This window comes from Centrocercus urophasianus, unplaced genomic scaffold (assembly GCF_019232065.1).
Source record: "Centrocercus urophasianus isolate 14NV4802_14NV808 unplaced genomic scaffold, USGS_Curo_1.0 seq_1118, whole genome shotgun sequence".
NCBI lineage: Eukaryota > Metazoa > Chordata > Aves > Galliformes > Phasianidae > Centrocercus > Centrocercus urophasianus.
Genome location: NW_024884274.1, coordinates 7,758 through 29,047, shown reverse-complemented (window position 1 = coordinate 29,047; position 21,290 = coordinate 7,758). Strand labels below are relative to the sequence as shown.

At 66.4% G+C, this 21,290-nt stretch overlaps 5 protein-coding genes across 6 annotated transcripts in view; 1 reads left to right on the top strand and 4 right to left on the bottom strand.

Annotated features, from left to right (window-relative positions):
* Positions 1 to 455: 455 nt before the first annotated feature.
* Positions 456 to 10,240, bottom strand: PAN2 (poly(A) specific ribonuclease subunit PAN2). 2 transcript variants are annotated; one of them, XM_042809216.1, is made up of 26 exons: positions 10,184 to 10,240; positions 9,293 to 9,593; positions 8,673 to 8,842; positions 8,363 to 8,483; positions 8,211 to 8,288; positions 7,832 to 8,099; positions 7,348 to 7,690; positions 7,017 to 7,113; positions 6,543 to 6,662; positions 6,298 to 6,417; positions 6,098 to 6,226; positions 5,745 to 5,944; positions 5,323 to 5,465; positions 4,903 to 5,009; positions 4,357 to 4,455; positions 3,804 to 3,880; positions 3,214 to 3,355; positions 2,850 to 2,987; positions 2,193 to 2,252; positions 1,980 to 2,070; positions 1,746 to 1,903; positions 1,511 to 1,654; positions 1,152 to 1,331; positions 941 to 1,034; positions 632 to 829; positions 456 to 564 (listed from the first exon to the last, which is right to left on the bottom strand). In XM_042809216.1, the coding sequence occupies exons 2-26, from the start codon at positions 9,572 to 9,574 to the stop codon at positions 530 to 532; spliced, it is 3,594 nt and encodes a 1,197-aa protein (XP_042665150.1). In that variant the 5' UTR covers positions 9,575 to 9,593; positions 10,184 to 10,240; the 3' UTR covers positions 456 to 529. The 2 variants fall into 2 exon arrangements, with proteins under 2 accessions (XP_042665150.1, XP_042665148.1); XM_042809214.1 differs by lacking the exon at positions 10,184 to 10,240 and adding an exon at positions 9,935 to 10,006.
* A 1,277-nt stretch (positions 10,241 to 11,517) lies between these two features.
* On the top strand, positions 11,518 to 12,802 carry IL23A (interleukin 23 subunit alpha). The gene is made up of 4 exons (XM_042809218.1): positions 11,518 to 11,682; positions 11,952 to 12,051; positions 12,448 to 12,578; positions 12,656 to 12,802. Exons 1-4 carry the CDS (start codon positions 11,518 to 11,520, stop codon positions 12,800 to 12,802), a joined length of 543 nt encoding a protein of 180 aa, XP_042665152.1.
* A 108-nt stretch (positions 12,803 to 12,910) lies between these two features.
* Positions 12,911 to 17,943, bottom strand: STAT2 (signal transducer and activator of transcription 2). The gene is given in 24 exon segments (XM_042809213.1): positions 12,911 to 13,133; positions 13,211 to 13,397; positions 13,399 to 13,690; positions 13,776 to 13,833; positions 13,910 to 14,098; positions 14,169 to 14,305; positions 14,378 to 14,466; positions 14,560 to 14,609; positions 14,685 to 14,820; positions 15,078 to 15,176; positions 15,244 to 15,327; positions 15,393 to 15,449; positions 15,568 to 15,661; positions 15,798 to 15,818; positions 15,898 to 16,050; positions 16,119 to 16,277; positions 16,348 to 16,496; positions 16,579 to 16,664; positions 16,740 to 16,818; positions 16,886 to 16,978; positions 17,049 to 17,147; positions 17,245 to 17,395; positions 17,477 to 17,608; positions 17,885 to 17,943. Coding segments are annotated over 23 exon segments (2,730 nt in total). The 5' UTR covers position 17,608; positions 17,885 to 17,943; the 3' UTR covers positions 12,911 to 12,996.
* A 487-nt stretch (positions 17,944 to 18,430) lies between these two features.
* APOF (apolipoprotein F) lies at positions 18,431 to 19,484 on the bottom strand. The gene is made up of 2 exons (XM_042809219.1): positions 19,380 to 19,484; positions 18,431 to 19,296 (listed from the first exon to the last, which is right to left on the bottom strand). The coding sequence occupies exons 1-2, from the start codon at positions 19,472 to 19,474 to the stop codon at positions 18,456 to 18,458; spliced, it is 936 nt and encodes a 311-aa protein (XP_042665153.1). The 5' UTR covers positions 19,475 to 19,484; the 3' UTR covers positions 18,431 to 18,455.
* A 50-nt stretch (positions 19,485 to 19,534) lies between these two features.
* TIMELESS (timeless circadian regulator) overlaps positions 19,535 to 21,290 on the bottom strand; it is a 6,393-nt gene continuing 4,637 nt past the window's right edge. The window contains 7 exon segments of the mRNA XM_042809212.1: positions 19,535 to 19,888; positions 19,969 to 20,051; positions 20,189 to 20,433; positions 20,506 to 20,642; positions 20,699 to 20,767; positions 20,864 to 21,041; positions 21,134 to 21,276. Of these exon segments, the coding sequence (XP_042665146.1) occupies positions 19,773 to 19,888; positions 19,969 to 20,051; positions 20,189 to 20,433; positions 20,506 to 20,642; positions 20,699 to 20,767; positions 20,864 to 21,041; positions 21,134 to 21,276 (971 nt within the window). The 3' untranslated portion in view covers positions 19,535 to 19,772.

The window sequence follows — 21,290 nt, the reverse complement described above, 5'->3', positions numbered from 1 at the left end:
CTCTACGGCGGAGAACGGCCCCTCCGGGAGGGCGGCGATGGAGGCTGCCGGGGCGGCGGCGGTTGCCGTGGGGTCGAGGCCGCTCCTCGGAGCTCGGCCGGGCCGCCCCGCGCGCAGGCAGCGCCTCGGCCACCCCCCGGCGGAGAAAGGCCCGGAGCCGGCAGGACCCGGCCCGCGTGGCGGTCGGCCCCAGGGGGCGGGGGCTGTGGCGACTCCGCCCCTTTTCCTGCGTGTAGCCACTCCCGCCTTGTTTTCATGTCCCCGCCGCCTCTCTGTAGCCCCGCCCCCCCGCGCTCCGGTCCCCGGTCCCGCGGCAAAAGAAGGGCGGCGCGAGGCGAGCTCCGAGGCGGCTTTATGGCTGCGCCCGAACCGGCGGGCGGAGAACACGGGCCGTGCCGCCGTACTGCCGGCACGAGCGGCCCCTCCCGGTACCGGCGGGGAGTGCGGGGCCGCGTGCTCGGAGGCAGCGCTGAGCCCTGGGCAGCCCCGGCCCCGCTGCTGGTTCCAGTGCCAACGCTCTTCGTCCCCATCACAGCGCCAGCACGGGCGGAAACACGGCCCCATCTGCGGAGATGAAGTGGAGTCAGGGCGGGCAGGGTGGGGGGCAGGGGGTCGGGGTCCCGGCGCTTACGCTTGGGGCTGCTCTGGCTGTCGGGCTCGGGCACCTTCCAGTCCAGCTTGCGGCCCTTCTCATAGAGGGCCTTCAGCACCTTGCGGAAGTCGTCCGGCTCGCTGCCCCCCTGGCTCAGCTCCAGGTATTTGCGGTACAGCTGCAGAGCCGTGCGCGCATCCTCAATGCTGTCGTGGGTCTCACCTTGGATCTTCAGGTCTGCAGGGGAAGCCCGGCTCAGTGCGGGGCTCCCCACGTGGTCCCAGGGGGAGAGAAGCCCGGGGAAGCCGTGCTCAGCAGCCCCCCGGAGCGCAGGATGCAGCCACTGACCCAGGAAGTACCAGGCGAGGAAGCGCAGGGAAATCATTCTCTTCCTTGGGATGTGGAACAGGTACACGGTGTCGATCACCTGGTCCTTGGGCACCTGGAAGGCAGAGGCTGCTGCTGCTGGCGCACAGTTCCACGTGCAGGGGTTGCTACGGGCCCCCCCCCGCCCCCCAGGACATCGTGGGGCTCCAGGGATGGGGCTCAGTGCTCTCACCATGAGGTTGATGACACGGAAATCCTTCTGCAGCCCATGGCCCACAAACTTGACACCCACGTCGATGAGGAAGCGCAGCTTCAGGTAGGTGGATTTGAGAGTGGTGAGGTGCTTCGAGGAGATCTTGGCATCCAAGTCTCCGGGCTTGATCCCCGAGTACTGCGTCAGGTAATCCACCACCTGCGCTGACAGAGCACAGGGTGCCGGGCTGGGGCAGGCAGGGGCACCCACAGGATCTGTACCCCCTCTGCTCCTCCCGGTGTCCCAGGGCGGGTGCTGCCATTGTCCCAGGTAATGCCTCCAGGGAGCAGCAGGAGAGGCGGTGCCGCCCCTGCACAAAGCCACCGGGGGCACCGTACCTGCTCTTGGGTGGAGATGTAGTCATCAATGAAGGGGACGCCCTCGTTAGGACCCTGACCCCGCACGCACGTGATCCTGGCCACCGACATCTGGCTGGGCTTGATGGTAGATTTGGTGCCATCACTGCGCAGCTCAGCCTCCTCCTGCAACAGACCAGAGGGAGCTCAGGGACAGAGAGCTCCTGCAGCCCCGCGTCACCTGGCCCAGTCACAGCCCTGTGCCCCGCTGCCCGACCTCATTCAGCGTGACAAACTCGGCATCCAGCCCCACCAGGTCGCCCGCCTGTGGCATCTCACTCAGCATGAGGGGGATGAAGGTGGCATGGCACTTGCGCTGCTTGCGAGCCAGAGAGGCCTCTGCCAGTAGCACGCTGGCTTCAATTGGGTTCTTGACTGCAGGAGAAGGGAAGGGGGATCAGCTGGGAGCACACAGCTTGCCCCCCACAGCCAGCTCCGCTCAGACACTCACTGACAAGGTTGTACTTGGAGTTGAGGTTCCTCCGGGCGTAGTACAGGATGGCCGGCACCTTCCAGCTCATGTCAAACTGCACCGCCTCGCACTGCAGGGAGGAGGGACAGGGACGTGGCAGAGCCCCCCCTGCAGCAGCAATCCCCAAACCCCGCGGCTCAGCACCAGGGGAGGAGCGGCTGGGCTCCCTCGCCAGCAGCCGGGGGCGCTTGCCTTATCCACAGGCTCAATGAGGAAGTCGTTGAAGAGATACCACTGCTGGTGTGTGACTCCCTGTGGAGAGAGGCACAGGCATTACAGCCCCCCAGGCAAACGCAGCGACTCCTCTACCAGCTGCTGGAGAGGGGTGTGACCAAGTGGGAACTCCCTTCCTTCCTGGGACACTGTGGGGAAATCCCTGCTGGCCTGGGTGGTGACAAGTGCACAGAAGCTCTGGGGCTGGACGGGCACTCCACCGAGATGCAACAAACACAGGCAGGGATGCGGTCTTGACACACTCTGGGAACTCCTGGTTTGAGCATCTCCACCAAACAAGAGCGCTGCCCAGACCAGCCCCGCTTCCTCTGGAAGGGAGATGAAGTCACAGCCCCTACCTGGAACCACAAGTGCAGGCTGGCAATGCGCCCGCGACCCAGGAGGAACCAGCCCCAGAAGAGTGGGAAGAGTCCCTCTTCAGCCCTTTCCTCCCCATAGGGTGCCTGAGCAGCAGCCACCTGCTGAAGGCTGCCTGCCGCATCCACTAAGTCCCACTCAGACTTCAGTGAGAGAGCAAGAGCGCTGGGAACGGTTCCGTTAGACAGCCCAGCTCCTGAACCTCTGAGCACCGACTCCTGGGGAGGCAGGAGCGCCCCAGGCCCGAGAGCACCTCACCTCCTTCCTTTGGTGGTAGGTCTCTCCCACTTTGATGTGACCCACCAGGCTGCCCCCCGTGCGGGAATCCAGGATGTGGACAACTGTGGCCATGAGATCGTAGACGTAAACCGACTCGGGGTCATCGGACGGACTCAGCTGGGGGAGGAACAGCAGAGGAAAACGTCTGAGTCTCACCTGCCTTCTGGCGCTTCCCAAACCCCATCCCAAACCCCAGAGCTCACACACGCAGGGTTGTCCAGGCTGGGCTCAACTCGAGGCACCTCCCAGACGGCCCCTTTCTCTCTCGCCCCATCCCTCGACAGGAAGCGGCCCTACAGCCGCTCTGTTCCCGCCGTCCCACAGGGCTGTCGTCAGCCTTTACCTCATCGCTTTCGCTCCAGTTGCACACGTCCAGCTCCTTATTCTTGGTCAGCCTCATCTTGATGGCGTGCGGGATCCAAATGTTCTTCAGTTCCTCCACTGAGGGATACGAGTGCCCCACCTCGGGGTTTCCCAGTTCCTTCCTGCAAGGAGAATCGCAGAAGGCAGAGCTGGAGGCACTCATGAGATGCGGCCGCGGTCAGATTCCCTGCAGCAGGACCCGGGCCACCACCCACCCATTCCTTTATAAACCTTCCTGTGCATCTGCCTAGATCAGAGCCCCGGGGAGGCCGAGGTCAACCAAGAAGGGCTGATACGTAGCCCTGAGTCTTTTGTCAGCCTGAAAAGGGATGGACAGTGGAGAGTGAGGGCTCGAAAGAGGGTCACAAGGGGACACGAACAACCCTTGTGGATTACGAGGGTATCTGAGCGCCTGCACGGGGTCAGTCTTAGCAGCAGAGAGACTGCTCCAGTTTAGGGTCCACAAGAAGCAAGGCAGGTAGGTTGTGGAATGATTACTAAATGAGAAATGGCCCTGAATTCTGGAGCAATCCAGAAGGCATCGCTGCCACCCCAGGAACAGTCACCTACCAATCCCCAAGAGAGATCTCTTTGCCTTTGGTGATCTCAAAGCCTCCTCTCTTCATCAGGGCTCTCTGAAAGGCATACTGACAACGAAACACAGGGAAGCGTCAGCACGGAGCGACAGGCAGGGCTCGGGAACACGTGGGTGACAACCAGGCCAGCAGCAAGGAAAAGACAGAGACTGCAAAGTCAGTGACAGGGAAAAAGACAGCAAGGGAAACCCAGCCGTCCACCAGCTCTGCTGCGTGTACTTGGGGAAGCAGGCACTGCCTCGTTGCTCCTAGGTCCTAGGGGTTGGGGGAATGAAAGCGTGACTCTACTGAAGTCCTGTCAGCTTTGTCACGGCAGCAGATCTCGTCTTTTCCAACTCCAAATGCACAGCTCATGCTGCGTGCATGACCAAACACCAAGTCCTCTGCAGACAAAGTATGGTGATGCTTGGGTGGAGAGCAAGAGACTGTTAGGAACAGCAAGATCACAGCCAAAACGCTTCCGAAGAATGGAAACCCCGTGTGCCAGGGAGGACAAGCCTGCTTCTGCCCCAAAGTGTCTCCCCCACCTCAGCCTGCGTCTTCCAGAAATCTGCTTCCTTGGAGCTGTTCACCTCACAGTTAATGACCAGGACATCTGGCAGGCAGCGGATATTCCTAGTCTGGACCTGGGGAAAGAGCGGGAGATGGGAGGAGGGCAACTCCAAGAGCCGCAGGAAAGGCTGGCAGCCGGATGCAGCACGCGCCATCCTTTCCCCTCTTCCAGTCTTTGCCCCCACGCTGCCTGATGGGCACGGGGCGTACTGTAAGGGAAACTGGGGCAGGAAGCAGACTCCCACAGCCCCAGAGCCTCAGAGGCTGCATCAGAACAGGCGTGCTTGGCTCCTAGGGGCTTCCCCTGCCCCAGGGGCTTCAGATGGACCCGCATGACTCGCATTCCAGCCCCACCAGGCCATGGATACCCTGCCCCACACCGGCTCACAGACCAGGTGAGGAACCAAACCCGCTGCATCCACTCAGGTTCCCTGCCGACCCATGCAGAAGCTGCCCCTGCTCAGCCTGAAGCACTCACGCCTCGCTCCAAGCCCCAGCCTGCAGCTCCCCCTCTGGCTCACCGTGGGCTGGTACTTCTCGCAGTTCTCACACCAAGCCTGCGTGTTCTGCTCCAAGCAGATGCTTCTCTTTAGAATCTGGGCAAACTCGTAGTCTTTGACTGGTTTTTCTGAAGGGAGAAAGGACAACGTCACCTTCCAACACACACATCTTTACTGACTGAGCTCAGCCAGACCTCTGGGGTTTCCCTCACAACCACCAGGGAGAAGGTCAACCCCCAGATCTGCCTTCCCGCATCCCAGAGCTCGACTGCTGGGCCTGCAGCCCAGGACAGACGGCTGCAGGAGTTCCTCAGGTGTCAAAAAAACCAACCAGAGAACCACGGCTCATCCGCACAGATCACAAACCCTCCCGCTCAGCTGCCCTGCCCAAGGGAAAGGCAGCGGGGTGAAACCTGCAAGCCCTGCCGCCCCGCCTGTTACCAGCGCTCTCGGGGTAGGAGAGGGTGAAGAGCAGCGTGGAGGACACGCGGACGGTTTCCTTCCCACAGCGGCACATGCTGCAGTTCTCCACCTCACAGCTGAACAGCTGCCCGATAACCGAATCCCCCGAGGACCCAAAGGTGCTGGAAAGGGGAGAAAAAGGAGCACCTGGTTTAGCGGGACCCCAAAAACGCCTGCTGAGCAGGGACGGGCGGTGCAGCAGCCCACGCTCTGGGGACCCACGTATCTCCGCACGCAGGAGTGGGCCCAGAGTCGACAGAGGTTCAAATCCCACTGCAGGGACGGCTGCAGACACGCACGTTCCCATGCAGACCCCTGCCTGTGGGACAGATGGGGCCTCTGGGAGCCAGACCCTCTCCTGACCCACTTCTCCGTGCCCTTCCCTCAGGTCGGGGAGTTACCTGCTGCCCGCCCCCCGATACGCCTGTGGTCCCTCCTGCTCCTGGGTCTCCTGGTGCAGCTGGGTAAGGATGAAACGGTTCCAGCTCTGAATCAGCCGGCCCAGGTTCACTTTCCCTGTGGCTTCGTCTGAGTCAGCCAGGATCAGCCCCAGAGCTGAAGCCTCCGGGATGGTACGGAAAGCCCGCAAGAAGTTGCTTCCCTGGGGATGGAGCAAGAGTGGTAAGTCAGCCATCAAATGACAGGAGTTTCCATCTGTCTGATGCCACCTCCTCAGGACGCACCACCACCCTGCTCCTCCGTGATCTCTTGCCCACATTACTCTTGCCTCACATCGTCTGGGCTTGCCACTGACCTGGCAGGGGTCTCCTCGGGACAGATCCAGCATGTGGAAGAGCAGACCCAGCTCACAGCCCAGGCAGAACTCCTTCTGGCACAGGTGGTTCTGGACCAGGCAGCGGACGGGCTCCAAGAAATACAGCACCTAGCAGAGACAGAGGCATCAGGAGCGGCCCTGTGGCTGCAACGGCCCCGGCGGGGCTGGGCACCTCCCACCTGGATCATGCAGTTGCAGTAGGCGTTGGGGATGTGGGGCTCCAGGCCTGCAAACAGAGTCTTGTTATAATGCTTGAAATCAAAATCTTCCAGCCCCAGTTTGGAGTATTTGATTGTGACCTGGGGAGAGATGCAGCGTGTCAAACAGACGCGCTCCCGCGCCACAGGGCATCCACAAAACGTCCAGGTCTCCCCACGGAGACGTAAGCTGGTGCTTGAGCCCACGAGGGTCCTTCAAAGGTTACCTTCCTGTACTTCTTGGCCACCATGTAGAGGTGAGGCTCCTCCTCCCGTCCAATCGGGGACTCGGGAACTTGGCTGAAGCTGTCAAACTCATTGTCTGCCTCTTTTAACCGATAGGGGATCTGGGAGGGAGAGGAGAAGGGAAGAGCAGCTGAATCCTGAGGTGAAGCACCGCGAACCGAAACAAGCAGCTCCCGGGCTTTCCTGCCTCCCCAAATGAGCAAATGAATAAACCAGAAAGGAGCGGGGCCCTCCCTTAACCTGCACGAGTCCTCCACACCTTCCTTCTTACGAGGGACTTATCACTGTGGGGAAACTACAGCGGTGCTGCGGGCAGGGGCGAAACGCAGCAGTGCTTTCCCGAGGGCAGGGACACGGCACGTCCACAAACCTGCAGAGCAAACAGCTCAGAGCTTCCCTGCCACAGAGCGAGGTGCCAGCAGCCCCGGGCGCAGCGCCCTGCTCAGAGCTCGTACCTGGTTGCGCAGTTTGGTCCTGGGGTTTGGGGCGTAGCCGATGAACCCCACTTTCTTCATGGTGCGCAGAATCTCGGGATCTACTGGAGGAGCTCGCCTACAAAACACCGAGACTCAGAGGCCGTCCTGCCTGGCGGCGCCGCTTAACGCAGTGCTGATGTGCCCAAACACCACCAGTGGGCCACAGGGGCTCCTCTCATCCAACCATTCCCCCCAGAAACTCAGCGTTCCTTTTCAGCCACGATAAAACGCCGGCCCAGCACAACGCCGGCCGCCCCCAGCCCTGAGCAGGGGGGGGTTTTGTCCACACCGGGGCAGCCTTGCCGATTACCGGGGCGCCGGGGCAGAGTTGGCAGCAGGCCAGTCTGACAGCAGGCTCTCGCTGGTCAGCGGCACAGGGATGAGCGAGAGCGGCACGAGGTCCTGGTTCCAGTCCAGGTGCGGCAGCGTGTCGACGATGCAGGGCAGAGCAAAGTCAGTCTCCCGGGAGTAGGTGTTGAAGGTGACCTCCGGGGAATCGGCCCAGAGGTGCACGCAGCCCTCAGAGTCACCAAACGCCAGGGCCTGCTTGCTGGCCGAGACGTCGAAGGTCATGATGAGAGGCCCCACGGTGTTCACGTGGAAGATGTCGGCCGGGTTGGCCAGGCCGGTGGGCTCGCAGAACTGGCACTGACCTGCAGGAGGGAAGCGCGGGGCGAGGCGGCGTCAGGGAGCAGGAGAGCAGAGCGGCACGCCGCCCCCCCAGCACGGCCCTCGCCGGCTGGGCGCAGAGCGAGCGCCCCACAGCCCCGTCCAGGGCAAAGCGGCTTCCCCACCTGTCTGGGAGATGATGGCCAGGCGGGAGGTGTAGGTGGGGATGAAGCGCAGGAAGAAGGGGTCGATGTGGACCTGCAGAGGGGTGGTGGCTCTCATCATGCGCAGGTCGTACACCTTCAGGAAGCGGTCGCAGGCCAGGCCGTTCATCCGGCTGGAGAAGCCGCAGGTCACCAGCAGGTTCCCGTGGACGTCGAAGTCAGATAAGCTGCCCGAGTAGGCATCAAACTCGTGTTCCACCACAAACGTGCGCAGATCCCTCAAGGAGACCTGGGAGGTAAAGCAGGGGTACGAAGGGGAGCCCTGTGAGCTCTGGGAAACCGATCCCAGGGCACCCTGGGGAAGCCGGGCGTCAGGAGGCCGATGGCGCGGCGCCGTCACCTTGCCCGAGGTGTGTCCGCAGAAGAAGAAGCGGTTGGACTGCCTCATGATGGTGATGCCAGGCACCTCCACGGTGTACTGGGAAGCACAGAGCAGCAGGTGAGCAGCAGGCAAAGCGCGGGAGGCGGCGCGGGGCCGGGCACCGGCGGTACCTTCTGCGTCTCCTGCACGGTGTTGAGGTCGATCTCGATCACGTGGTTCTGCAGCCCGCCGACCAGCAGAGTGCTGCTGTCCGTCAGCAGGAGGCTGTGCATGTCCTCGGCCTCATCCATGCTGCGGAGGAGAAAGCACAGCCTCTGCACTCCCACTGAGCTCCGGGACACAGCAGGGAAGGCATCTGCCATCCTGCCCTCGTTCTCCTCCCAGGCTGAGCTTTTACGCTGCAGGAAGGGAGCGGAGAACTCCTCCACAAACGCACTGTTGCCGTTCCCTCGTTCTCAGCTGCCAGGGCAAAGCACTCACAGGTAGTCAAATATGATGAGGCCTCCTCGTGACATGCACTTCAGGTTGGTTTTGGTCAGGAAAAGGACCCCGCTCTCCAGGCTCTGGATCTGCCGGATGTCGTCGCTGCTGTTCACTTGGAAGGAGGAGTAACGCTCCAGCGTTGGGCCAAAGAACGAGGTGGCGTGGCCCTAAAAGCAGCAGGACAGGATCATCAAGACCCTGGGGACAACACAGGCAAGCACTGCTCTACTCCGTAACAGTCGGGTCGAAGCAGGCTGCCCTGCTGCCACTTAGAGAAGGGATTCCTGCCCTTCTGTCTCAACAAAACCACGAGAGGTTGTTCAGACTTTCCTTTTTTTGGCAGATGTGAGTAAAGAACCAAAAGCTCCCCCAGCCCAAGAGGTCAGGGCTGCAGCACCTGGCGGCTCTTTGGCAGACAAACAAGGCCGAGCATTTCCCATGCTCCGGGACACGTCACCCACTTCCAGCTCTCTGCATCTACGTGGCTCAATTCCCAGTTACAAGCCGGAATTTCCAGCTCAGGCCCCTCTCCACGCCAGCGCTCCATTCACCACCAGTCTGCCTCCAGCAGGTTGGAGCACACACGTCTGGGGCTGCAGCCGCCTCGGGCCACCTACCCCATGATTCCCAACCCACAGCATTTCTTCATGGAGGTCGAAATGGGAGACGGAGACGGGCACGCCCACTTCGGAGACGGCGGTGTGCAGCTCGCTATACATGCCCTCCACGATGTGCACAGACTCAGGCACAGCAATGCCCTCTAAGGGCACCCCCTCGGGGTCCAGCTCCACGTTCTGCAGCAGGCTGGGGTTGAGGTGGGGGTCCAGGACGGGATCCAGCGCCGGGTGCAGCGTGGGAGCATACTCAGCAAGGGAGGGGTCGAGACCTTCAAAATTCATGGTGAAAACCAACGTCTCCCTTCGGAACAGAAAAGGAACTAAGTTGGTCAGTCAGAAACACCAAGGGCCGCGATTCTTAGAAACACCGCGCGGGGCCGCTGACTGTAGGGCCGACGGAAAGGCGCTGGAATCTCCGCCGAGCAGAAGGCGCGCCTCTCCGGGCCGCGCTCACGGGCGGCGCCGCGGCAGCACCGTAAAGTCCCTCCCACGGATGCGCTCAGCGCCGCGCCACGGCCGCGAGGACGGAGCCCGCTGCCCCGCGCCCGTAGGAAGGCGGACCCCCGCCCCTCTCCCGGGGCCCCACAGCCGCGGGCGCGGCCGCCCTGCACCTCCACCCCCAGGGCCGCGCCAACCCCGCACCTGCCCCTTATCTCTGCGGCCGGCGCGGGGCGGGCGGGCGGTATCGGCTCCCGCAGACCCGCGGCCGTTGGCTGCGAGGCGCGCCCGGTTAGGGCCGGCCCAGCACGGCGGGCCCGGCGCTTTCCGCGGAGCTCCCAACCGGGAGCGTTACCCACAACCCCCCGCGCTCCGGCCAAGGATCCCACGCTGCCGCGCACGGCGGGAGCGGCGGCGGCGGCCGTCACGTGGAGCGCCGAACGCTGCCGTTACCGAACGGCCCCGGGCGGAGCCCGCCGGGAGCGACCCGGCCCGTCCCGCCGCGCCCCTCCTCACGTCGCTATGGCAACCGCACCCCCCGCCGTCCGGACCGGAAGTCGGCCCGATCTCGGGGCCGGCGAGCCAATGGCAGCGCGGAGTCTCGTGCGCTGGCCAATCAACGCCTGAGAGAGGCGGGACAAAGCGTTCGTGCCGGACGGTGCGACGGAGGGGCCAGAAAACCGTGGATGGCGTTTCGCGATGCGGGAGCGGTGGTCCGGGCAGCGCTGTGTTCCCACCCGGCACCGCGGCCAGGCCGGGGGCTCCGGGACCCCCCACGGAGCCCCGAATGTTCCATGTGCCACGGCCCCCCGGAGGCCCCCTGCACTGTCCCCGCTGACACACTGTCTCGCCGTGTCCAACACTGTCCTCTCCCGGTATCCCCGGTCCGTGACCGCGAAGCCCTCCTCACGCTCAGCGGTGCCGCAACGCTTTCCTCGCCCCCCGGAGCCCCGCGGGGACGGGGACGCTCCCGTGGAGCTCAGCAGTGGGGAACCGGAGGGCGGTGGAGAGCGGGATCACAGACCCCATCCCCGAACCGGAGCTCAGGACACGGCGCCCCCTGTGGGGGTCCCGGTGGGACCGAGGGTCAGGCAGCCGCTGAGCCCCGGGGTCGGTACGCGGCGAGGACGCAGCCCGTCGAGGGGGGCCGTGTCTGGGGAAGGCCGGGGGCAGCCCCTCCGGGCGGGGACCGGGAAGCGCAGGAGCCGCCCTGTCGGGGCCGCCGCGATTGCGGAGCCGCGGGCAACGCGGGGAAAACGGGGGCTGGGGGGGAGCAGCCGGGTGTCCCGAGGCAGCGGCGAGCGGGGCAGCACCGGGACCGCCGCAGCAGTTTCCCCTGTGGGTACCGGGCATACGGAGCGGGGACGTGGGGACATCGGGGAAGCACTGCGGGACACCTGCCGGCCCGCCCCGGCCCGCCCTGCAGTGTGCGGAACCGCGCCCGTCCCGTCCCACCGCGTCCCGGGAGCGGATCCGAGCGGAGCGATGCGGTGCGGTGCGGGCTCAGGTGTGTTCGGCTCCGTCCGCGCGGCCGCCGGGCGTGGAGCCACCAGGAACTGCCCCGGGTTTTCCTGCCCGTCCCGTCGGGGCGCGGAGCCGGAGCGGGCGCGGCGGGGCGCAGCCCGGGGACCCCGGCCCGGTATCGGTTCTGCTTTCGGGGGAGGCGGCGATTTCGCAGTAACGGGGGGCGGGTGCCACCTGCCCCGGGGATTCCCCACCTGCCGCCGCCCCATAAAAGCCGATGGATCCGCCGGTGGCCGCACTGACCCGATCGGACCCGCTCGGCCATGGCCCCGCTCCGCCGCCTCCTGCTCGCACTCTGCCTGCCGGCGATGCTGCTGCCGCCCGCGGTCCCGTTCCCGGCTCCGAGCACCGACTGGGCCGCCTGCAGGGACCTCTCCCAGCGGCTGTCGCGGCTGTTGGGGACGATGAAGGAGTCGCACCGGGCGCTGGTGAGAGCCGGGACGGAGTTTGGAGGGGCGGGGAGACGGGGAGACGAGGGATGCTACAGGAATGGGGAGAACAGGGGGCACTCGGCGAACCGGGGCTGCTCCAGGAACTGGGGATACTCAGGGAACTGGAAACGCTCAGGGACCCGAGAGAACCGGGGATGCTCCTGGAACCGGAGCTATGGGGCACAGAGGATCTGGGGGTACTGCGATGCTCTGGCTGCCTGGGGAGAGCCAAGGTGCTATGGGGACCCTGTTAACCCTGCTGTCAGGATGCGGTCCGTCTGGGTGGAGAGGAGGACTCTGAGGGGGACTGTGCCCCCCGCATCCGCTGCAGTGATGCCTGTGACCCCTCCACGCTGGACACAAACAAAAAAAAAAAAAAAAAAAAAAAAAAGGGGTGGGGGGGGGGGGCCAGGGGTATCCTTGTAGCCAAAGCCCAGGGGGTCTTGTGGGGTGCGTGGATGCTCTGGGGTGCATTGCAATGTCTGAAGGGTCCTAGGGGGTCTCAGGGGTGCTGGGGGCCCCAGAAGCACTAAGAGAGTACTGGGGGAGGGAGGGGGGGGAGCAGTGATGCTGGAGATGTTCCTGGGGGCATCTCGGAAGCACCCAAGCGATGTGGTTGGAGATGTCAGGGTAACCTGGGGGTCAGGGCACCAGGACAAGCTGGGGGTCTCGGGGCTGTTGGGGTCCACAAGTTCCCTGGGGGTCGCTTTGGGGACGTGCTCAGAAGCCCAGCATCTTCACAGCCTCCCCCCCACCCCAACCCCCAGCTCTGCCTGCAGCGGATCCTGCAGGGGTTGCAGCACTACCAGGCCATGCTGGGCTCCGACATCTTCGCCGCACGCCCGCAGCCAGAGCTGAAGGCGGTGCTGGAGGAGCTGCTGGGCCGCGTGCAGGTGAGCTGACCCCGACCCCGACCCCGACCTTAACATCAACCCCGACCCAGAGCCCCCTGACCCCTCTCTCCCTGCAGGTCCCCATCCGTTCCTGCCAGGCCCCCACGCCCCCCCACGCAGACCCCTGGGCCCGGCCGCTGCTGCAGCACGACACGCTGGAGCGGCTCCGCTCCTTCACCGCCGTCATGAGCCGCGTCTTCACCCACAGCGCCAGCGCCCGCTGACCCCCCGCCCCCCCTTAATTTATTTCTTATTTATGTGCCGCGCTCCCTATTTATACGGGGTATTTATGGGTTTCTAATAAAGGGCAGGGCAACGAGGAGCCGCTCTCTGCTACAACGCCGCACCGGGGCCGCCCTAACAGCACCGCGGGCTGATGGGGAGGAAAGGGTTTATTTACACGAGGGGCCGGGAGGGGTCACTGGAAGTCGCTGGCGTCGATGTGGAGCGGTGGGAAATCGCCGTCCGCGGTGAAGAGGGAAGCGGCGGCGGGCAGGGCCGCGTCCTCGGGCTGCGGCAGGAAGGGGTCGCTGGAGTCCAGGAGCGCGGCGCCGTCTGTGGGATGGGGGGGGGTCAGCGCCGACTGATCCCCAGCCCCACGGCCCCCAGCACCCACCGTCGGATCCACGCACCGTCCAGGGCGGGCAGCAGCTCCACAGCCTCCAGCGCCGGCTCCTGCAGCGGCAGCCCTTCCAGCTCCTCCAGCCCCGACGGCTGCAGCCCCAGGGCGCCGTCGTCCAACAGCAGCTCTGCAGCACCGCTCCCCAGCAGCGGCCCTATGGCGTTGCCCTCCACGGGCAGCACCCCCTGCCCCCCCGGGCGCCGCCGGCAGCAGCTGCAGCACAACGGGCTGCCCCAGGTCCCCCATCCCTGTCTGCAGCACCCCCAAACCCCCTGATCCCAGTGGCTGCAAGGATGGCAGCACCGGGACTGCGGCCACCACCTGCTGCAGCCCCGGGCTCACGGCCTGAGGTGTCCCGGGGGTCCGGCTCCCCCCCAGCAGCGTCCCTGGGCTCACAGGCTCTTGCCCACCGCCCTTCAACTGCAGCGTCTCCAGGTCCTCCGTGGCCACCACCAACTCCTCCTGCGTCTGCCACGTCTCGTGGGGCTGCCTGTGGGCACAGCGGGGGATGGAGGTCGGGTGGGGGGTGAGGGGGTCCATCCCTGTGGGGCTGGGGGCGAGGGGGGGGGGCTCACCTGGAGGATACGCGGATGAGGCGCTGGTTCAGGTATTCCTTCTTCTTGGTCAGGATCCCTGGGGGCAGGGAGGGCAGTTGGAAGGGGGCAGTGGGCGCTGCCCCCCAAGCCGTGCCGTGCTGCACGCGCCGTACCCTCGTGCCGTTGGCTGTAGTAGGGCCCGAAGGCTTCGTCACGGGCGATGTCAGGGTAGAGGAAGAGCAGCGGGTTCTCGGGGATGTTCTCCTCTGCCAGCAGCTGGTAATCGCGGATGATGTCGGGCAGCGCCAGCGACGCCAGCTCGGCTGCGGTGTAGGGGACAACAGCACGGAAGGCGGGGGGTCCTATGGGGGGGGTGGGAGGTCAGCGGTGGGTGTGAGGTCAGACCGAGGGGGGGTCCGGGGCTGCGCTCACCGCTCTCAGGGTGCTCCACCCAGGTGCAGGTGACCCCCCCCAGCGTGCTCTCGCTGAACCGAATCAGGAACGTCCCCGACCGCTTCACCTTCAGCAGTTTCTTTTCCTGTTTGCGGCTCACGAAGCCCAGGATGAGCCTGGGGGGGGGGGTGGGGGCACGGTCAGCTCCTGCAGCCCCGCAGCCCGACCCCCCTGCACCCAGGCCGTACCCATCCTTCCAGAGCTGCTTCAGGTGGTCGTGCAGCAGCGCCAGGATCCCGTCCAGCCAGGCCCAGAAGGAGAAACCTGCAGCACCGTCCTGCAGGATGGGGACATGAGGATGTGGGATGGGGATGTGTGAGATGGGGACGAGTCAGGAGGGACGGGGACACGTGGGATGGGCACGGCTCACCTTGGAGAACTTGGTCCAGGGCAAGGCGCTCTCCGGAGATGGCTTTGAGCCTGGGGGGGGCGCAGAATAGGGTGAGTGAGGGGGGCTGGGCTGGGGCCGGGGGGCTCAGGGATGCGGGGCCGTACCGAAGAGCTTCTCAGCCAACATGTGCAGGTGCTCCCGGCTCAGGCCACGCTCAGCTGTGCTCTGGAACTGCCAGCTCAGCACCTCCGCCAGCCGGGGCCACGGGGCTGGGGGTGGTGTGGAGAAGAACTGCTGGTCCTGTAGGGATGGCAGCGGAGGAAGGGATGGGACTGAGATGGATGGGGGGACAGGCAGGGATGGGAGGAGGACAAACACATGGGACAGATGTACGGAAAATGGAATAGGGCGTGGGGTGAGACCAGCACAGGGGCCAGAGCATGGGAACAGACACAGCACAGGACACAGAGACAGGGATGGAACACTAGGACTGGGATGTGGGGCGATGGGTCAGGCAGGGGTGAGGGGGCAGGGGGGACAGCATGGGGGCTGCTTGCCTTGGGGTTGGGGCTCAGCATGTTGAACCAGAGCACGGAGGCCCAGGCGCTGGAGAGCTGGTTGTTGTTGGAGATGATGACGAAGGGCAGCGTGGAGGTCTGTGGGGGGAGCGGGGTTCATTACGGGCAGCCCCGACACCCAGACACATCCCTCCCCAAAACTCACCTCCAGCTTCAGCTCCAGCCCGCAGTATGCATACGCCAGCGTGAAGGTGATGAGGTGAAGCTCCTCAGTCACAGCCAGAGGACCCTGCACAGGATGGGAACCGTCGCCCACTGCTCACCCTGCGCCCCCTCCCCAAAACCCACACCCACCTCATTGGTGCCTCTGCTGCCTTTGCCTGATCCTCCGCCCTTCTGTTCCTTCAGCGTCTGCGGGGGGGTGGGGGAGGTCAAAGTGGGGCTGGGGGTCAGGTGGGGCTTGGGATGGAGAGGACCCAAGCAGGGGTCCCAGATGGGGAGGACCCAGCGCAGGAAGGGGGACGCATACGAGGTACTGGAAGTCGCAGACCAGCCCCTCCCGGGGGCTGTCCCCAACCAGGACGGTTTTGCTGCTCGAGGTCAGAATGTTGAATTTGCGGAAGCTGTGGGGCAAAGGGAGGATGCAGATGGGGGCCGCTGCAGCCGACACCCCCCGGGGATGCTGATGCTCCTCTGAGGACACCAGGAATCCCCCCTGCGGTCCCGTTCCTGCCGCCATTGCCGGCACTCAGCTCTCACCCTCGCGTCTTCGGCGGGTCCCTGCAAAAGGCAACACGGAGTCAGCTGCGAGCGTGGCCCAGGACCCCAGCGGGGGGCGGCGGGACCCGGAGCCCCCGACCTGTCGATGTGGATGTTGGCCTCCATGCGGTGGTTGCGGTCATGCAGGCGGACCAGCAGGCGGGCGCGCGTGCAGAACTTGTTGGCTGTGCGCAGCACCAGCGGGCGCTTGGGGGTGTTGGGCATGCAGGGCTGCTGCTCCACCACGAAGGCACTGCGGGCGGGGGGGGGTCTCAGAGCAGCTCCATCGCATCCCCAGCCCCCCCGCGCCGCGTCCCCCACCTCTGCAGCAGGCAGGTGAGCTGCTCCTGCAGCCGCTTCTCCAGCAGCGGCAGCTCTGACTGCAGCGGGTCCTGCTCGTAGGTCACCTTTTGCCGCAGCTCTCCTGCTGCCCGCAGCAGCTGCAGCAGCTGGAAGAGCCCCTCGCCCAGCGCCGTGAACCTGCAGGCGGTGGGGGTCAGCAGAGCACGGCCCCCCCCCCCCTCCCCCCGCCCCCCCAGCCCACCCCTACCAGCCCTGCAGCTGCAGCAGGCAGGTATCAGCGGGGGCTCCCAGGCAGCTGCGCTGCTGCCTCTCACGCCACGCGCTCAGTTCCTGCTGCAGGAAGTCCCGCAGGGTCTCGCTGCGCCCCAGCAGCTGCTGAATCTGTGCCACTACCTCCTGCAGGGACACCGGGTCTGGCTGGGGGCGCACCGCAGCTGTGCCCCCCCCGTCCCCATGGCCCGGCTCTGCCCTTGCTCACCCGCCGCTGCCGGTCCAGGGACTGCAGCTTGGCCTGGAGTGCTTGGATGTGCTGCGCGTACTGCGGGTCGTGGGAGTGGTCCTGGCCTGCAGCGGTGGGGAGGGGCTTTAGGGGGTGCAGGGAGCGCTGGCTGTGCCTCCCCCCCCGAGGCGCAGCCTTACCCGGCATGTAGTACATCTTATAGCTGAAGTCAAAGGTGTCCTGGAGGTCCTCCATGTGTCGGAATGCACGCTCAGCTTCCTGGGGATTGGGGGGGAGTGAGGGTCTGCGCACCCCCATGGGCTGGGGGACCCCGGGGAGAAATTACCTGCAGGGCGGTGCGGAATTCAGCCAGGCGCTGCTGGATCTCCTGCTCCTGGCTGCTCTGTGGGGCCGTGCTGGGTGCCGGGGGGGTCTCCGCCTATGAGACAGGGGGGGTTCAGGCACCGGGTGGCTCAGCTCTGCCGGCAGGGGGGGGGAACCCACCCTACCTGCCCCTTCGCCTGCGCCCTCCGCAGGACGCACCGCTCCTCCTGCAGCAGATTGGCCACCAGGTTGGCAAAGTTCTCGGGGTGCTCCTCGAAGGCAGCCTGTGGGGTGCGCGGGGGGGAGGGCTGTCAGTGCGCATCAAGTTCCCATTGCACCCATAGATCCACCCCCCGTCCCCCCCCCCACCCAGCCACCCACCTGCAGGTCGATGCGCGCCTTGCGCAGGTTGTGCTTCAGCATGAAGTCCTCATCCCCCGGCCCCAGGCTGCCCAGCTGCTCCCCCAGCAGCGTCAGCAGCGAATGGAACAGCATCCGCGCGTGGGACGAAAAGGGCTCGGCCGCCTGCTGCCTGCGGGACCGCTCAGTGCCTGCCCCACGGGGACCCCCCATGGCCCCACGGTATCCCCCCGCCCCACGGTTCCCCCAGTACCAGTCTTGGTCCTCGATCCAGTCCGCCAGGCTCTGCCGGACGGTCATGGGCAGCGCGGCGTTGGTGTACAGTTGGTGAACGCGCTCCAGGTGGGTGGGGGGCAACTGCTGCACCTCCTGCCACTGCGCCATGCTGGGGGGCGGGGGGGCAGGGCGTGCTGCTGGGACCCCTCCGGCTGGCGGGGAGGGAAGGGGTGCCGCTCACACCGCACGCCCACCTCCCCCCCCGCCCCCCCCCGCTCGAGCGCGGGGGGGGGGGGTCGGGGGGGTGGTGCCCCCCCCCCCCCCCCCCCCCCCCCCCCAGACTCCTCCCGTCCCGCCGCTGCACGGCACCCAAAGGCCCCACCCAGAAGCGCCCATCGGGTGGCCACCTCCGGCCCCGACCCTGATCCCGATCCCAGTATCGGACCTGGACTCGGCTCCCCGCTCCCGACTCCCGGCTCGGTCCCTGTCCCGTCCCCGCACCCCGCGCCGTGGCCACGCCCCCTTCCGGCTTTGCGCGGTGATTGGCGGAGCTCGGCGGAGAGGCCACGCCCCTCGGGGCGGGCAACGCGGGAGTTCCTGCGGGCAGCTCCGCTTCCCCGAAATGACGACGGGGGGCGGGGCAACGGCGGGGGCGGGGCAGAGGGACGGGATCTGCGCTGGTGGGCGTGGTCATAAGCGAGTGGGCGTGGCCACGGGCAAAAGGGGGCGGGGCCGGCGGGCGGTCGCGGAAGGAGACGGCGGAGCCGGGTGGGGGTCGGCAGCGGGAGCGCAGGGGACGGAGGGTTGGGGGATGAGCCCGCAGGGTCGGAGGCGCGGGGCAGGGCCCGGGGGGCAGCGCCGTGGGGCAGAGTGGCGCCGTCCCCACGCCGGGCGCTGTCACCGCGCGCCCCGTCCAAGGCCGTCCCCGGGCCAAGGTCTCCGCGCCCTGGGGCGGCGCGGCCGCACCGACCGGGAAAGAGACATCGACAGGGACACGGGCGGGGACGCGCCTTTATTCACACCACGAGGACGGGGCCGCTGTGAGCGCTGGGCGCCGTCGGGGGTTCCCCGTCGGCGGTGAAGTACCCGTAGAGCGCGCGGACCCCCGCTTTGATGCCGGGCTGCAGCCCGAACCGGATGCCCACGGCCACGGGGCCGCCCCCGGTGAGCGCCGTCAGCGCCGCGTAGCCCAAATCCTCGGCCGCCTGCAGCGCCCGCTCGGACGCGAGCAGCTCGCAGCCCTGGAAGGCGAAGTAGAGGCCGCTGCCCAGGTTGTAGACGGCGTTGACGCCCGGCACCCACTCGAGCACCCCGTGCGCCTCGCGCTCCCCGGGCGGGCTGCACGCGTCGTCCTCCGCCTGCCGACGGCACCGGAACGTCCCGGTGCGGGTCTCGTTGCGGGGGAGAGCGCAGCGCCGCCGCAGTCGGGCCAGGCTGGAGAGCAGCGGCAGCGTGCGGTGCGCGGGGACGTCCCGTAGCCCCGCCAGACCCCGCAGGAGGGCGGTGGCCGCGGGGGGGCTCAGCTCCCGGTACAGCCCCCGCGCCGCCGCCTCCGCCTCCGCCTCGCACCCGGCCCCGTTCAGCGCCAGCGCCAACGAGGCGCGGGACGTGGCGCGGGGCAGCAGGGGGATGCGGGAGAAACCGGGGAGGGCGTCGGGGAGCAGCGCCCCGCACGGAACCCCCCGACCCCGCAGTGCCTGCAGGGGGGGAGCGACCTCCGCAAGCAGCCCCCGCACCGTCGCGGTCCCTCCGTCACCCCGCGGGGGCGCGGTGGTCGCGGTTTCCCCCCGGCCCTGGAGGAGGAGGAGGAGGAGGAGGAAGAGCAGAGCGCGGCCCATGGTGGCGGCTCGGGGGCACCTGCGGAGGTTTAGGGGGGGCGCAGCCGTCAGCCCACAGCTGCACCCCCACCCCTCCCCTCCCACCCCCAGCCCCCCGCCCACCGCTCGCAGTCACCGCTGTCCCCGCACCTCCGTCGCTGCGCTGCGCCCCCCCTCCCCTCCACGGCCCCTTTATAACCGCCGCTATCAGCGGCCATTGCGACACACGGGGACAGAGCCCCGCACCGCCCCCCCGACAGCGCCGGGCACAGCCCAGAGACTTCGTGCATTGATTTATTTGGTGCCGTTCCCGATGTAAAACAGTGTCAGAAACAAACAAACAAACCCTAAACCCAAACCCCGGTGAAAAGGTAAAACGGGGACAAGGGAAGGAAAAGCACCGCGCCTTTAAAAAGAACTTAAAAACCCACAGAGAGCCCCCAAAACCGATAAAGCTGTACAAAAAGCCCCAACAGCAGAGCAGGGGAATTGCAGGGACTGCAGTCCAGGGGAACCTCAATCTTCCTCCTCTTCCTCCTCCTCCAGAAGGCGGCGGATGCGTTTTCTTCTGCCCGTGGGGTGGGGGTCCTCATCCTCCCCTGACGGGGGACCCAGGGGGAGCAGCTCTGCCTCTATGGGAGCGGATGGGGTCAGGGGAAGGGGCAGAAGGGAGGAAAAGACCCCCCAAAACCAGGGGAGGGGCTGCACCCACCCACGTCACCATCCTCATCCTCGCTGTCGAGCTGCCACCGCCGTTTGCTGCCTGATGGTGCGGGGATGGCGAGGGGCTCCTCGCTGTGGGGGTTTGGTAGAGTCAGCAGAGCCCATGGGGGCACCGCGAGAACCCCGAGGCCACGGCCCCCACCCCGCCATGAGCGAGGACCTCACTCATGTGAGTGTTGTAGGGTCAGCACGTGGGACCCCAGCCTCACCTCTCTGAGTCCGACCCCAGCGGGGAGGGCAGCGGCTCTGCTGTGGGGCAGAGGGGCTCAGGGGAGGTTCCTGCACCCGTCACACTGCTCCCAGAGCCCCGGCCCACGCCTTCCCCTCCAGCGGGCTCCTGTGGTGCTGCTGGCAGTTCCTGGGGGGGCCCCTGAGGGCTCGGGGGGGTGACGGAGGCGGCCGCACGGCGCAGCTGCTGTGGGGTGAGGGCAGCAGGGATGCGCCAGAAGGACTCCTGGGGACAGAGGGGGGATGCTGTGGGCTGTGCCAGGAGCAATGGGGACAGAGATGGGGACAGGGGCATCACCTGCTCGTTGGCAGGGGGCCGCAGCCCCACCTCCCGCAGCAGAGCACGGAAGGCCCGGTCCTCCATGGCATCTTCGTTCTCCTCTGAGAGTGGCACCAACGGCCCCGGGAAGGGCCACCCCGGGGGGGGGGGAAGCGCTGTCAGCCCGGCCCCTTCCCCATCCCCAGCCCTGTGCCCCCCCAGCCCCACTCACCTTCCGTCTCACGGTCCCTCGCCGTCCTCCTCAGGCAGTTCTGCAGCCACCGCAGGGGCCCCTCCAGCCCTGGGGATGGCGGAGTCAGAGTGCAGCCCCACTGACCCAAAGGATGGGGGTCAAGCCTGAGGGGCGGTGGGGTCACATCCCCTTGCTCCCACCCACCTTCCTGCTGCAGGCGCTGCACCAGGGCCAGCCCCGTCCCCTCCTTGGGGTCCCAGGGCTCCTCCATGGGGTCATCCTCTGCTTCATCTTCCTCCTCCTCCTCCTCCTCCTCTTCCTCCTCCTCGCTGTCCTCAGCAGAGCTGTTATGGGCTGACACCGCTGCAGCATCTGCCTCACCCTGCAGGGACCGTAACGCTTGGGTGCCTTGAGAGGAGGGGAAGGGGGACAGCACCCCTGGATTGGAGCCCCCCGGCCCCCCAACCCACGTACCGTCTGGGGGCCGCAGCTCTTCCTCCGGCGCTTCTTGTGCAGCTCCTTGCGCTCTGCCACCAACCCCATTGCCAGCAGCTTCTCCACCACCCGTGCCCTTGAGCGCCGTGCCGTCAGGTTCTTCATGATGTTCCCCAGGATGTCTGGGGGGGGGGGG